General features: G+C 47.8%; 1 protein-coding gene across 1 annotated transcript in view; it reads right to left on the bottom strand.

Moving 5' to 3' along the window:
- The window catches only part of LOC142282814 (uncharacterized), a 43512-nt gene that overhangs the window by 4554 nt on the left and 23846 nt on the right, over window positions 1-15112 (bottom strand). Inside the window, exons 3-6 of the mRNA XM_075333048.1 lie at window positions 5412-5465; window positions 3442-3549; window positions 3195-3356; window positions 3033-3095 (exon numbers count right to left, since the gene is read on the bottom strand). Of these exons, the coding sequence (XP_075189163.1) occupies window positions 3033-3095; window positions 3195-3356; window positions 3442-3549; window positions 5412-5465 (387 nt within the window). The remainder of the gene's footprint in view (window positions 1-3032; window positions 3096-3194; window positions 3357-3441; window positions 3550-5411; window positions 5466-15112) is intronic.

Raw genomic sequence — 15112 nt, 5'->3', positions numbered from 1 at the left:
GCCGATACCTGGTATAGACCAGAAGGTGGGGAACCTGAGCTGGCCTGTGAGTTTACCTGCGCTGGGTGCGTTGACCTGACTGTACGCAACGGAAGCGGTTTCGGGAGGAGTTGGGTTTCCAGCCAAAGAATAGGAAGAAGAAATAGGAGCAGGGTTGGAAGGCGTCGTTACACAGGTGGACGTCCTGGTGGATTTGGGCACCACAGTGCTGTACAGCTGATCCACTGGTGTGGCAGGTGACGAGCGGGGCCTGACATTGTCATACTGGACATGAGAAGAGGCTGGTCCCTGGGTTTCCAGTGTCTTGCTCCCGGGAGGCAGCCCCTGAGTAGCGGACTTTTTATTCACCACAGCATAGGTGTTGCTCATGTCTGACTGTGGTGGAGGCAGAGATACCCTGTACGTAGAGAAGAAGGGACATATGTCTATACTGTGCACAATATGGCGGGAGAACGATCCATTATATGAAATATACTACATGCAGTATTCAGAAAGCTGCATTACTTATAATTAATTAAGTCCAGGTCCTGGGTGCCATACTGCTGTCATGTGCCAATCATGGCCTGGGAGCCATACTGCTGTCCTGTGCCAACCATGGTCTGGGAGCCATACTGCTGTCCTGTGCCAACCATGGTCTGGGAGCCATACTGCTGTCCTGTGCCAACCATGGCCTGGGAGCCATACTGCTGTCCTGTGCCAACCATGGCCTGGAAGCCATACTGCTGTCCTGTGCCAACCATGGCCTGGGAGCCATACTGCTGTCCTGTGCCAACCTTGGCCTGGGAGCCATATTGCTGTCCTGTGCAAAGCATGCCCTGGGAGCCATACTGCTGTCCTGTGCCAACCATGGCCTGGGAGCCATACTGCTGTCCTGTGCCAACCATGGCCTGGGAGCCATACTGCTGTCCTATGCCAACCATGGCCTGGAAGCCATACTGCTGTCCTGTGCCAACCATGGCCTGGGAGCCATACTGCTGTCCTGTGCCAACCATGGCCGGGGAGCCATACTGCTGTCCTGTGCCAACCATGGCCGGGGAGCCATACTGCCGTCCTGTGCCAACCATGGCCTGGGAGCCATACTGCCGTCCCGTGCCAACCATGGCCTGGGAGCCATACTGCCGTCCCGTGCCAACCATGGCCTGGGAACCATACTGCTGTCCTGTGCCAACCATGGCCTGGGAGCCATACTGCTGTCCTGTGCCAACCATGGCCGGGGAGCCATACTGCTGTCCTGTTGTAACCATGGCCTGGGAGCCATACTGCTGTCCTGTGCCAACCATGGCCTGGGAGCCATACTGCCGTCCCGTGCCAACCATGGCCTGGGAGCCATACTGCCGTCCCGTGCCAACCATGGCCTGGGAACCATACTGCTGTCCTGTGCCAACCATGGCCTGGGAGCCATACTGCTGTCCTGTGCCAACCATGGCAACCGTGTGTGTGTGTGTGTGTGTGTTAACTGAGGCTGCACAGGGTGTGTGTTAGCTGAGGCTGCACAGGGAGTGTGTGTGTGTGTTAGCTGAGGCTGCACAGGGTGTGTGTGTGTTGCTAGCTGAGGCTGCACAGGGTGTGTGTTGCTAGCTGAGGATGAACAGTGTGTGTGTGTTAGCAACACACACCCTGTGCAGCCTCAGCTAGCAACACACACACTGTGCAGCCACAACTAGCAACACACACACACCCTGTGCAGCCTCAGCTAACTGAGACTGAACAGTTTGTTGCTAGCTGAGGCTGCACAGGGGGTGTGTGTGTGTGTGTGTGTGTTGCTAGGTGAGGCTGCACAGGGTGTGTGCTGCTAGCTGAGGCTGAACAGTGTGTGTGTTAACTGAGGCTGCACAGGTGTGTGTGTGTGTGTTGTGCTAGCTGAGGCTGCACAGGGTGTGTGTTAGCTGAGGCTGCACAGGGTGTGTGTACGTGTGTGTGTGTGTGTGTGTTGCTAGGTGAGGCTGCACAGGGTGTGTGTGCTGCTAGCTGAGACTGAACAGTTTGTGTGTTGCTAGCTGAGGCTGCACAGGTGTGTATGGGTGTGTGTTGCTAGGTGAGGCTGCACAGGGTGTGTGTGTGTGTGTGTTGCTAGGTGAGGCTGCAGAGGGTGTGTGTGCTGCTAGCTGAGGCTGAACAGTGTGTGTGTTAACTGAGGCTGCACAGGTGTGTGTGTGTGTGTTTTGCTAGCTGAGGCTGCACAGGGTGTGTGTGTGTGTGCGTGTGTGTGTTGCTAGGTGAGGCTGCACAGGGTGTGTGTTGCTAGGTGAGGCTGCACAGGGTGTGTGTGTTGCTAGGTGAGGCTGAAAAGTGTGTGTTGCTAGCTGAGGCTGCACTGTGTGTGTGTGTGTGTGTGTGTGTGTGTTGCTAGGTGAGGCTGCACAGGGTGTGTGTGTTGCTAGCTGAGGCTGCACTGTGTGTGTGTGTGTGTTGCTAGCTGAGGCTGCACAGTGTGTGTGTTGCTAGCTGAGGCTCAATAGAGTGTGTGTGTGTGTGTTGCTAGCTGAGGCTGCACTGTGTGTGTGTGTGTGTGTGTGTGTGACTACTACAAGATGACGACCTGCATGGGGCACATTACTACAAGAAGGTGGCGGGGGAACTCGGTGCAGGAGCGGGATACCCCTGGTGGTACAAGCAATTGGTAATTCAGGTCCTTGCTGGGTTGAGTCTCAGCGGGACATTGGGTGGGCAACATTTGGCTAGGTGCCCTCGAAGCGGCGTGTTGCGGCTGGGGGTAGGTGGTGGAGCCGGTGTTGCATCGTACGTTTTTTGTTAGCCTTCACTTACCCCCTCCTTTCGGATGTTCTTCAATGGATGTTTTGAAATGTTTGTATATTGTTTATGTTTTTGGTCTTAATAAACGGGGGCTGTTGTGGCCTTTTATATCCGTCGCGCAGTCTTGGTGTTTATTTTAGGTAAGACCCCCTGGTGGGTGGGGGATGGTTGGTCGATAGTAGGGCCTATAGTCAGCCTTTCCGGAGTCACGGGGAGTTCCTTACACATTCGGCTCCTCCATGTCTAAGGATCTATAAGAATGCCTACACTTACGTTACCTTCTTTACCAAGTGCAGATCTTCCACCAGCATCCGCTCCCCCTGCATCAGCTCGAAGATCACCTGCGGGACACATTATATGAGACCGCCAGCACGTAATATGCGGGGGCGGTGCTGTATGGCGGTAATAATCTGCGCAGTGTGCACTGCAGCGCTCTGCACCTCTTGCCTCTTAACCTCTCGTGCGCACAGTTCCTCCCCCGCGCTGTCAAACGTTTCGCTCCACAGTTTGTTGCTTCTCTTCTTTGCAGAGCCGCCATCTCGGTTCCGATTCCGCGGAGAGAAGCTGAACAGGCGGTTCTCGTTCTGGCTGCCTATGGAGCGCTGTGCGGACGTACAAGGGAGAATGGGGATCAATTCATAAGACATGTCCTACCCTATAACGATGGCGGCTTTGGCCCCCCATTACCTGGATGGACAAGCTGAGCTTCTTCAAGGGGGTGACTTTCACTTGTTGGGGGGCGCTAGATGCAGACAATGTTTTGGTCACAGGTTTAACCCTCTTGTTGCTGGGCTCCTACAGGGGTGATAAAATGTCATGGTCATTGCTTCCTACAATTTATCATATGTGTGTCCATGGGCTAAGGGGCGCCCTCCGTACCCACTACTGTACCACACAAAAAAAAAGCAAAAATCGTGCTTTTCTATTAAATATTATACCACATTAACGTGGTATAATATTTAATAGAAAAACACAATTTGCAGTGCTGGGTACAGTAGTGCCACTATTTTACCGCTACTCTTGAGTAACAATGTCCCACCGAGCCCCTAACTAGGAGGATTTAAGCAGTTTACAGCCATGTATAAGACAAGGTGCCAGTCTCCAACATGTGCCACATGGGTCTTGCAGAATTCCTCCGCAGTCTATCAGGGCATGCTGGGCATTGTAGTTTTGCAAAAGTCACAGATCCAAGACCATAAAAGTAAGGCCTAAATAACAAAGTCCATCAGATGGATTAATGTCGCGTTTTGCCGCCCAGTAATAACCCACAGGCTCCGGGCTCTTCATCTTCGATATTAGGAGGATGTGGTTTTAAGGCTTCCAAAGAACATGAAAGTAATCACCATACAGGAAGTCCGAGAAGAAGACGAGCCCGTACTACAGCTCAGCAGAGAGCAGGCCCGAGAGTGTGCAGGCCCGAGAGTGTGCAGGCCCGAGAGTGTGCAGGCCCGAGAGTGTGCAGGCCCGAGAGCGTGCAGGCCCGAGAGCGTGCAGGCCCGAGAGCGTGCAGGCCCGAGAGCGTGCAGGCCCGAGAGCGTGCAGGCCCGAGAGCGTGCAGGCCCGAGAGCGTGCAGGCCCGAGAGCGTGCAGGCCCGAGAGCGTGCAGGCCCGAGAGCGTGCAGGCCCGAGAGCGTGCAGGCCCGAGAGCGTGCAGGCCCGAGAGCGTGCAGGCCCGAGACTGTGGAGGGCCGAGACTGTGCAGGCCCGAGACTGTGGAGGGCCGAGACTGTGGAGGGCCGAGACTGTGGAGGGCCGAGACTGTGGAGGCCCGAGACTGTGGAGGGCCGAGACTGTGGAGGCCCGAGAGCGTGCAGGCCCGAGAGCGTGGAGGCCCGAGAGCGTGCAGGCCCGAGAGCGTGGAGGGCCGAGAGCGTGGAGGGCCGAGAGCGTGGAGGGCCGAGAGCGTGCAGGCCCGAGAGCGTGCAGGCCCGAGAGCGTGCAGGGCCGAGAGCGTGCAGGGCCGAGAGCGTGCAGGGCCGAGAGCGTGCAGGCCCGAGAGCGTGCAGGCCCGAGAGCGTGCAGGCCCGAGAGCGTGCAGGCCCGAGAGCGTGCAGGGCCGAGAGCGTGCAGGGCCGAGAGCGTGCAGGGCCGAGAGCGTGCAGGGCCGAGAGCGTGGAGGCCCGAGAGCGTGGAGGCCCGAGAGCGTGCAGGCCCGAGAGCGTGCAGGCCCGAGAGCGTGCAGGCCCGAGAGCGTGCAGGCCCGAGAGCGTGGAGGCCCGAGATTGTGCAGGGCCGAGAGCGTGCAGGGCCGAGAGCGTGCAGGCCGCAACCGTCCTAGAGAGGTCTGCCAACCCATCCTCCCCAGGGACACCAGCCCTCAGAGGGAAGTGTTCAAGGAGGTGACCCCATAAACCCAAAGATTCAGGGATTTAACCCCATAAACCCCAAAGTTCAAGGATGTGACCCCATAAACCCCAAGATTCAAGGCTAAGACCCCATAAACCCAAAGATTCAAGGATGTGACCCAATAAACATGGCCATCAGGAGGCTCGGGGGCTGCCAGAGGCCACTAGTACTGCTTATCTCAGAGAAAAATGGATTAGAGGGGCAAAAATCCAAACAACACGAGCCGTGTCCCCGGGAAGGGGCCGACTGTACCCGATATTAATGAATAAAGAAAGGGTTAATAACGCAGCCCCCCGCGCTCGGTCACTCACCTTCTCTTCCGTTACCTGGGCCGGGGCTCGTTCCCCCCGATTCCTCCTCTTCAGCTGCAACCGAAAAACAGAGATGACTAAAGGCTATTAAGTATCACAGAAAAGGCTGAGATACACAGCTCTGCAGAGTATCACATAGGAAAGGCTTAGATACAAAGCTCTGCAGAGTATCACATAGGAGAGGCTTAGATACAAAGCTCTGCAGAGTATCACATAAGAAAGGCTTAGATACAAAGCTCTGCAGAGTATCATATAGGAAAGGATTAGATACACAGCTCTGCAGAGTATCACATAGGAAAGGCTTAGATACAAAGCTCTGCAGAGAGTATCGCATAGGAAAGGATTAGATAAAAAACTCTGCAGAGAGTATCACACAGGAAAGGCTTAGATACAAAGCTCAACAGAGAGTATCACACAGGAAAGGATTAGATACAAAGCTCAGCAGAGTATCACATAGGAAAGGATTAGATACAAAGCTCTGCAGAGTATCACATAGGAAAGGCTTAGATACAAAGCTCTGCAGAGTATCACATAGGAAAAGATTAGATACAAAGCCCTGCAGAGTATCACATAGGAAAGGCTTAGATACAAAGCTCTGCAGAGTATCACATAGGAAAAGCTTAGATACAAAGCTCTGCAGAGAATCACATAGGAAAGGCTTAGATACAAAGCTCTGCAGAGAGTATCACATAGGAAAGGCTTAGATACAAAGCTCTGCAGAGTATCATATAGGAAAGGCCTAGATACAAAGCTCTGCAGAGTATCACATAGGAAAGGCTTAGATACAAAGCTCTGCAGAGAATCACATAGGAAAGGCTTAGATACAAAGCTCTGCAGAGAGTATCACATAGGAAAGGCTTAGATACAAAGCTCTGCAGAGTATCACATAGGAAAGGCTTAGATACAAAGCTCTGCAGAGTATCACATAGGAAAGGATTAGATACAAAGCTCTGCAGCGTATCACATAGGAAAGGCTTAGATACAAAGCTCTGCAGAGAGTATCACACAGGAAAGGATTAGATACAAAGCTCTGCAGAAGGTATCACATAGGAAAGGATTAGATACAAAGCTCTGCAGAGTATCACATAGGAAAGGCTTAGATACAAAGCTCAGCAGAGAGTATCACACAGGAAAGGATTAGATACTAAGCTCTGCAGAAGGTATCACATAGGAAAGGATTAGAAACAAAGCTCTGCAGAGTATCACATAGGAAAGGCTTAGATACAAAGCTCAGCAGAGAGTATCACACAGGAAAGGCTTAGATACAAAGCTCTGCAGAGTATCACATAGGAAAGGATTAGATACAAAGCTCTGCAGAGTATCACATAGGAAAGGATTAGATACTAAGCTCTGCAGAGTATCACATAGGAAAGGCTTAGATACAAAGCTCTGCAGAAGGTATCACATAGGAAAGGATTAGATACAAAGCTCTGCAGAGTATCACATAGGAAAGGCTTAGATACAAAGCTCTGCAGAGAGTATCACATAGGAAAGGCTTAGATACAAAGCTCTGCAGAGTATCACATAGGAAAGGCTTAGATACATTAGATACAAAGCGATCACAGATCCATCTATTGCTTTGTTGCTAATAGGAAGACCAGGAAGCCATTATCCTCCAGAGCTGTCATATTACAGAGCTGCAGCCTCCCGGAGGCCGGAAATGCGAGGCGTTCAGTGCTCAGAGACACAGCCGAGGTGAGGAGGCTGAGCCCGACCACCACTGAGCAAGACACAGAAGTACAAGGTGATCAGTCCTCAGAGACACAGCCGAGGTGAGGAGGCTGAGCCCGACCACCACTGAGCAAGACACAGAAGTAAGTACAAGGCGTTCAGTGCTCAGAGACACAGCCGAGGTGAGGAGGCTGAGCCCGACCACCACTGAGCAAGACACAGAAGTACAAGGTGATCAGTGCTCAGAAACATGGCCGAGGTGAGGAGGCTGAGCCCGACCACCACTGAGCAAGACATAGAAGTACAAGGTGATCAGTGCTCAGAAACATGGCCGAGGTGAGGAGGCTGAGCCCGACCACCACTGAGCAAGACATAGAAGTACAAGGTGTTCTGTGCTCAGAGACACAGCCGAGGTGAGGAGGCTGAGCCCGACCACCACTGAGCAAGACACAGAAGTACAAGGTGATCAGTGCTCAGAGACACAGCCGAGGTGAGGAGGCTGAGCCCGACCACCACTGAGCAAGACATAGAAGTACAAGGCGTTCAGTGCTCAGAGACACAGCCGAGGTGAGGAGGCTGAGCCCGACCACCACTGAGCAAGACATAGAAGTACAAGGCGTTCAGTGCTCAGAGACACAGCCGAGGTGAGAAGGCTGAGCCCGACCACCACTGAGCAAGACACAGAAGTACAAGGAGTTTAGTGCTGAGAGAGAAGGCCGGGGTGAGGAGACTGACCCAACAACCACTGAGAGGCTTAGTACTCCTGCTCAGCAAAGTATCACATAGGAAAGGCTTAGATACAAAGCTCTGCAGAGAGTATCACATAGGAAAGGCTTAGATACAAAGCTCTGCAGAGTATCACATAGGAAAGGATTAGATACAAAGCTCTGCAGAGTATCATATAGGAAAGGTTTAGATACAAAGCTCTGCAGAGTATTACATAGGAAAGTCTTAGATACAAAGCTCTGCAGAGTATCATATAGGAAAGGATTAGATGCAAGGCTCTGCAGAGTATCACATAGGAAAGGCTTAGATACAAAGCTCTACAGGGAGTATCACATAGGAAAGGCTTAGATACAAAGCTCTGCAGAGTATGACATAGGAAAGGCTTAGATACAAAGCTCTGCAGAGAGTATCACATAGGAAAGGCTTAGATACAAAGCTCTGCAGAGAGTATCACATAGGAAAGGCTTAGATACAAAGCTCTGCAGGGAGTATCACATAGGAAAGGATTAGATACAAAGCTCTGCAGAGTATCACATAGGAAATGCTTAGATACTAAGCTCTGCAGAGTATCACATAGGAAAGGCTTAGATACAAAGCTCTGCAGAGAGTATCACATAGGAAAAGCTTAGATACAAAGCTGTGCAGAGTATCACATAGGAAAGGCTTAGATACAAAGCTCTGCAAAGTATCACATAGGAAAGGCTTAGATACAAAGCTCTGCAGAGAGTATCACATAGGAAAGGCTTAGATACAAAGCTCTGCAGAGAGTATCACATAGGAAAGGCTTAGATACAAAGCTCTGCAGAGAGTATCACATAGGAAAGGCTTAGATACAAAGCTCTGCAGAGTATCATATAGGAAAGGATTAGATACAAAGCTCTGCAGAGTATTACATAGGAAAGGCTTAGATACAAAGCTCTGCAGAGAGTATCACATAGGAAAGGCTTAGATACAAAGCTCTGCAGAGAGTATCACATAGGAAAGGCTTAGATACAAAGCTCTGCAGGGAGTATCACATAGGAAAGGATTAGATACAAAGCTCTGCAAAGTATCACATAGGAAAGGCTTAGATACAAAACTCTGCAGAGAGTATCACATAGGAAAGGCTTAGATACAAAGCTCTGCAGAGAGTATCGCATAGGAAAGGCTTAGATACAAAGCTCTGCAGAGAGTATCATATAGGAAAGGCTTAGATACAAAGCTCTGCAGAGAGTATCACATAAGAAAGGCTTAGATACAAAGCTCTGCAGAGTATCACATAGGAAATGCTTAGATACTAAGCTCTGCAAAGTATCATATAGGAAAGGCTTAGATACAAAGCTCTGCAGAGTATCACACAGGAAAGGCTTAGATACAAAGCTCTGCAGAGAGTATCACATAGGAAAAGCTTAGATACAAAGCTGTGCAGAGTATCACATAGGAAAGGCTTAGATACAAAGCTCTGCAGAGAGTATCACATAGGAAAGGCTTAGATACAAAGCTCTGCAGAGAGTATCGCATAGGAAAGGCTTAGATACAAAGCTCTGCAGAGAGTATCACATAGGAAAGGCTTAGATACAAAGCTCTGCAGAGAGTATCACATAGGAAAGGCTTAGATACAAAGCTCTGCAGAGTATCATATAGGAAAGGATTAGATACAAAGCTCTGCAGAGTATTACATAGGAAAGGCTTAGATACAAAGCTCTGCAGAGAGTATCACATAGGAAAGGCTTAGATGCAAAGCTCTGCAGAGAGTATCACATAGGAAAGGCTTAGATACAAAGCTCTGCAGAGAGTATCACATAGGAAAGACTTAGATACAAAGCTCTGCAGAGAGTATCACATAGGAAAGGCTTAGATACAAAGCTCTGCAGAGTATCATATAGGAAAGGATTAGATACAAAGCTCTGCAGAGTATCACATAGGAAAGGCTTAGATACAAAGCTCTGCAGAGTATCACATAGGAAAGGATTAGATACAAAGCTCTGCAGAGAGTATCACATAGGAAAGGCTTAGATACAAAGCTCTGCGGAGTATCATATAGGAAAGGATTAGATACAAAGCTCTGAGAGTGTATCACATAGGAAAGGCTTAGATACAAAGCTCTGCAGAGTATCACATAGGAAAGGATTAGATACAAAGCTCTGCAGAGAGTATCACAAAGGAAAGGCTTAGATACAAAACTCTGCAGAGAGTATCACATAGGAAAGGCTTAGATACAAATCTCTGCAGAGAGTATCACATAGGAAAGGCTTAGATACAAAGCTCTGCAGAGTATCATATAGGAAAGGCTTAGATACAAAGCTCTGCAGAGTATCACATAGGAAAGGCTTAGATACAAAGCTCTGCAGAGTATCACATAGGAAAGGCTTAGATACAAAGCTCTGCAGAGTATCATATAGGAAAGGCTTAGATACAAAGCTCTGCAGAGAGTATCACATAGGAAAGGCTTAGATACAAAGCTCTGCAGAGTATCACATAGGAAAGGCTTAGATACAAAGCTCTGCAGAGTATCATATAGGAAAGGCTTAGATACAAAGCTCTGCAGAGAGTATCACATAGGAAAGGCTTAGATACAAAGCTCTGCAGAGTATCACATAGGAAAGGCTTAGATACAAAGCTCTGCAGAGAGTATCACATAGGAAAGACTTAGATACAAAGCTCTGCAGAAAGTATCATATAGGAAAGGCTTAGATATAAAGCTCTGCAGAGTATCGCATAGGAAAGGCTTAGATACAAAGCTCTGCAGAGAGTATCACATAGGAAAGGCTTAGATACAAAGCTCCGCAGAGAGTATCACATAGGAAAGACTTAGATACAAAGCTCTGCAGAGAGTATCATATAGGAAAGGCTTAGATACAAAGCTCTGCAGAGTATCACATAGGAAAGGCTTAGATACAAAGCTCTGCAGAGTATCACATAGGAAAGGCTAAGCTCTGCAGAGTATCATATAGGAAAGGATTAGATACAAAGCTCTGAGAGTGTATAACATAGGAAAGGCTTAGATACAAAGCTCTGCAGAGTATCACATAGGAAAGGATTAGATACAAAGCTCTGCAGAGAGTATCACATAGGAAAGGCTTAGATACAAATCTCTGCAGAGAGTATCACATAGGAAAGGCTTAGATACAAAGCTCTGCAGAGTATCACACAGGAAAGGATTAGATACAAAGCTCTGCAGAGTATCACATAGGAAAGGCCTAGATACAAAGCTCTGCAGAGAGTATCACATAAGAAAGGCTTAGATACAAAGCTCTGCAGAGAGTATCACATAGGAAAGGCTTAGATACAAAGCTCTGCAGAGAGTATCACACAGGAAAGGCTTAGATACAAAGCTCTGCGGAGTATCACATAGAAAAGGCTTAGATACAAATCTCTGCAGAGAGTATCACATAGGAAAGGCTTAGATACAAAGCTCTGCAGAGTATCACCACATAGGAAAGGCTTAGATACAAATCTCTGCAGAGAGTATCACATAGGAAAGGCTTAGATACAAAGCTCTGCAGAGTATCACCACATAGGAAAGGCTTAGATACAAAGCTCTGCAGAGAGTATCACATAGGAAAGGCTTAGATACAAAGCTCTGCAGAGTATCACCACATAGGAAAGGCTTAGATACAAAGCTCTGCAGAGAGTATCACATAGGAAAGGCTTAGATACTAAGCTCTGCAGAGTATCATATAGGAAAGGCCTAGATACAAAGCTCTGCAGAGAGTATCACATAAGAAAGAAACAACAAAGAGCCAGCACCAATGTGCACTAAGGCATCAAATATTCCAAACTGCATTATAAAAATTTTTTTTTTTTTTTTTGAGATTTTTGGCAAAAAATTGCAATTTCTTGAGCTGCTTCGCCACGTCACGGCAAATCTCATTTGAAGCAGTCCTACACTAAAATATTTTTATAAAATGTGCCATGCGGCCTCACATATAAATAGCAGAACTGCTCTCAGCAGCACTCACCTGGTCTATTGCAGTCCCGTACCCATGACTGAGTCCAGGTGAGTGCTGCTGAGAGCAGTTCTGCTATTTATATGTGAGGCCGTATGGCACATTTTATAATAATATTTTAGTGTAGGACAGCTTCAAATGAGATTTGCCGTGACGTGGCGAAGCAGCTCAAGAAATTGCAATTTTTTGCCAAAAATCTCAAAAAAATTTTTATAATGCAGTTTGGAATATTTGATGCGTTAGTGCACATTGGTGCTGGCTCTTTGTTGTTTCTTTGTTGAATTGGTCGGTGGTTGACCTCCACCTTGCTATGCACCCCAATTTGGGATGTATTCCATCTGTATAGATTTTGGCGTTTGGTGACTGTTCACATTGGGTCATCAGGCTTTGTCCACAGGCTATATATATACTTCATGCAGCATTTGCTTGGACCTGTCCCGCCCACAGCCATGACTCAGTCATGGGTACGGGACTGCAATAGACCAGGTGAGTGCTGCTGAGAGCAGTTCTGCTATTTATATGTGAGGCCGCATGGCACATTTTATATAAATATTTTAGTGTAGGACTGCTTCAAATGAGATTTGCCGTGACGTGGCGAAGCAGCTCAAGAAATTGCAATTTTTTGCCAAAAATCTCAAAAAAAATTTTATAATGCAGTTTGGAATATTTGATGCGTTAGTGCACATTGGTGCTGGCTCTTTGTTGTTTCTTTATCACATAAGAAAGGCTCAGATACAAAGCTCTGCAGAGTATCACATAGGGAAGGCTTAGATACAAAGCTCTGCAGAGAGTATCACATAGGAAAGGCTTAGATACAAAGCTCTGCAGAGAGTATCACACAGGAAAGGCTTAGATACAAAGCTCTGCAGAGCGCATCACACAGGAAAGGCTTAGATACAAAGCTCTGCAGAGTATGACATAGGAAAGGCTTAGATACAAAGCTCTGCAGAGTATCACATAGGAAAGGCTTAGATACAAAGCTCTGCAGAATATCATATAGGAAAGGCTTAGACACAAAGCTCTGCAGAGTATCACATAGGAAAGGCTTAGATACAAAGCTCTGCAGAGTATCACATAGGAAAGGCTTAGATACAAAGCTCTGCAGAGTATCACATAGGAAAGGCTTAGATACAAAGCTCTGCAGAGAGTATCACATAGGAAAGGCTTAGATACAAAGCTCTGCAGAGAGTATCACACAGGAAAGGCTTAGATACAAAGCTCTGCAGAGAGCATCACATAGGAAAGGCTTAGATACATTAGATACAAAGCGATCACAGATCCATCTATTGCTTTGTTGCTAATAGGAAGACCAGGAAGCCATTATCCTCCAGAGCTGTCATATTACAGAGCTGCAGCCTCCCGGAGGCCGGAAATGCGAGGCGTTCAGTGCTCAGAGACACAGCCGAGGTGAGGAGGCTGAGCCCGACCACCACTGAGCAAGACACAGAAGTACAAGGTGATCAGTGCTCAGAGACACAGCCGAGGTGAGGAGGCTGAGCCCGACCACCACTGAGCAAGACATAGAAGTACAAGGTGATCAGTCCTCAGAGACACAGCCGAGGTGAGGAGGCTGAGCCCGACCACCACTGAGCAAGACACAGAAGTACAAGGTGATCAGTGCTCAGAGACACAGCCGAGGTGAGGAGGCTGAGCCCGACCACCACTGAGCAAGACATAGAAGTACAAGGTGATCAGTGCTCAGAGACACGGTCGAGGTGAGAAGGCTGAGCCCGACCACCACTGAGCAAGACACAGAAGTACAAGGAGTTTAGTGCTGAGAGAGAAGGCCAGGGTGAGGAGACTGAGCCTGACCACCACTGAGAGGCTTAGATCCCTGCTCAGCAGAGTATCACATAGGAGAGGCTTAGATACAAAGCTCTGCAGAGAGTATCACATAGGAAAGGCTTAGATACAAAGATTTGCAGAGTATCATGTAGGAAAGGATTAGATACAAAGCTCTGCAGAGTATCACATAGGAAAGGCTTAGATACAAAGCTCTGCAGAGTATCACATAGGAAAGGATTAGATACAAAGCTCTGCAGAGAGTATCACATAGGAAAGGCTTAGATACAAAGCTCTGCGGAGTATCACATAGAAAAGGCTTAGATACAAATCTCTGCAGAGAGTATCACATAGGAAAGGCTTAGATACAAAGCTCTGCAGAGAGTATCACATAAGAAAGGCTTAGATACAAAGCTCTGCAGAAAGTATCACATAGGAAAGGCTTAGATACAAAGCTCTGCAGAGAGTATCACATAGGAAAGGCTTAGATACAAAGCTCTGCAGAGTATCATATAGGAAAGGCTTAGATACAAAGCTCTGCAGAGAGTATCACACAGGAAAGGCTTAGATATTAAGCTCTGCAGAGAGTATCACATAGGAAAGGCTTAGATACAAAGCTCTGCAGAGTATCATATAGGAAAGGCTTAGATACAAAACTCTACAGTGAGTATCACATAGGAAAGGCTTAGAAACAAAGCTCTGCAGAGTATCACATAGGAAAGGCTTAGATACTAAGCTCTGCAAAGTATATAGGAAAGGCTTAGATACAAAGCTCTGCAGAGTATCACATAGGAAAGGATTAGATACAAAGCTCTGCAGAGTATCACATAGGAAAGGATTAGATACAAAGCTCTGCAGAGTATCATATAGGAAAGGATTAGATACAAAGCTATGCAGAGTATCACATAGGAAAGGCTTAGATACAAAGCTCTGCAGTGTATCACATAGGAAAGGCTTAGATACAAAGCTCTACAGGGAGTATCACATAGGAAAGGCTTAGATACAAAGCTCTGCAGAGTATCACATAGGAAAGGCTTACATACAAAGCTCTGCAGAGTATCATAAAGGAAAGGATTAGATACAAAGCTCTGCAGAAGGTATCACATAGGAAAAGATTAGATACAAAGCTCTGCAGAGTATCACATAGGAAAGGCTTAGATACAAAGCTCTGCAGGGAGTATCACATAGGAAAGGCTTAGATACAAAGCTCTGCAGAGAGTATCACATAGGAAAGGCTTAGATACAAAGCTCTGTAGAGTATCACATAGGAAAGGTTTAGAAACTAAGCTCTGCAGAGTATCACATAGGAAAGGCTTAGATACAAAGATTTGCAGAGAGTATCACATAGGAAAGGCTTAGATACAAAGCTCTGCAGAGTATCACATAGGAAAGGCTTAGATACATTAGATACAAAGCGATCACAGATCCATCTATTGCTTTGTTGCTAATAGGAAGACCAGGAAGCCATTATCCTCCAGAGCTGTCATATTACAGAGCTGCAGCCTCCCGGAGGCCGGAAATGCGAGGCGTTCAGTGCTCAGAGACACAGCCGAGGTGAGGAGGCTGAGCCCGACCACCACTGAGCAAGACACA

This window comes from Anomaloglossus baeobatrachus, unplaced genomic scaffold, assembly GCF_048569485.1.
Source record: "Anomaloglossus baeobatrachus isolate aAnoBae1 unplaced genomic scaffold, aAnoBae1.hap1 Scaffold_522, whole genome shotgun sequence".
In the NCBI taxonomy this organism is placed as follows: Eukaryota; Metazoa; Chordata; class Amphibia; order Anura; family Aromobatidae; genus Anomaloglossus; species Anomaloglossus baeobatrachus.
The sequence above is the reverse complement of the archived record's forward strand: the minus strand, read 5'-3'. Positions and strand labels throughout refer to the sequence as shown.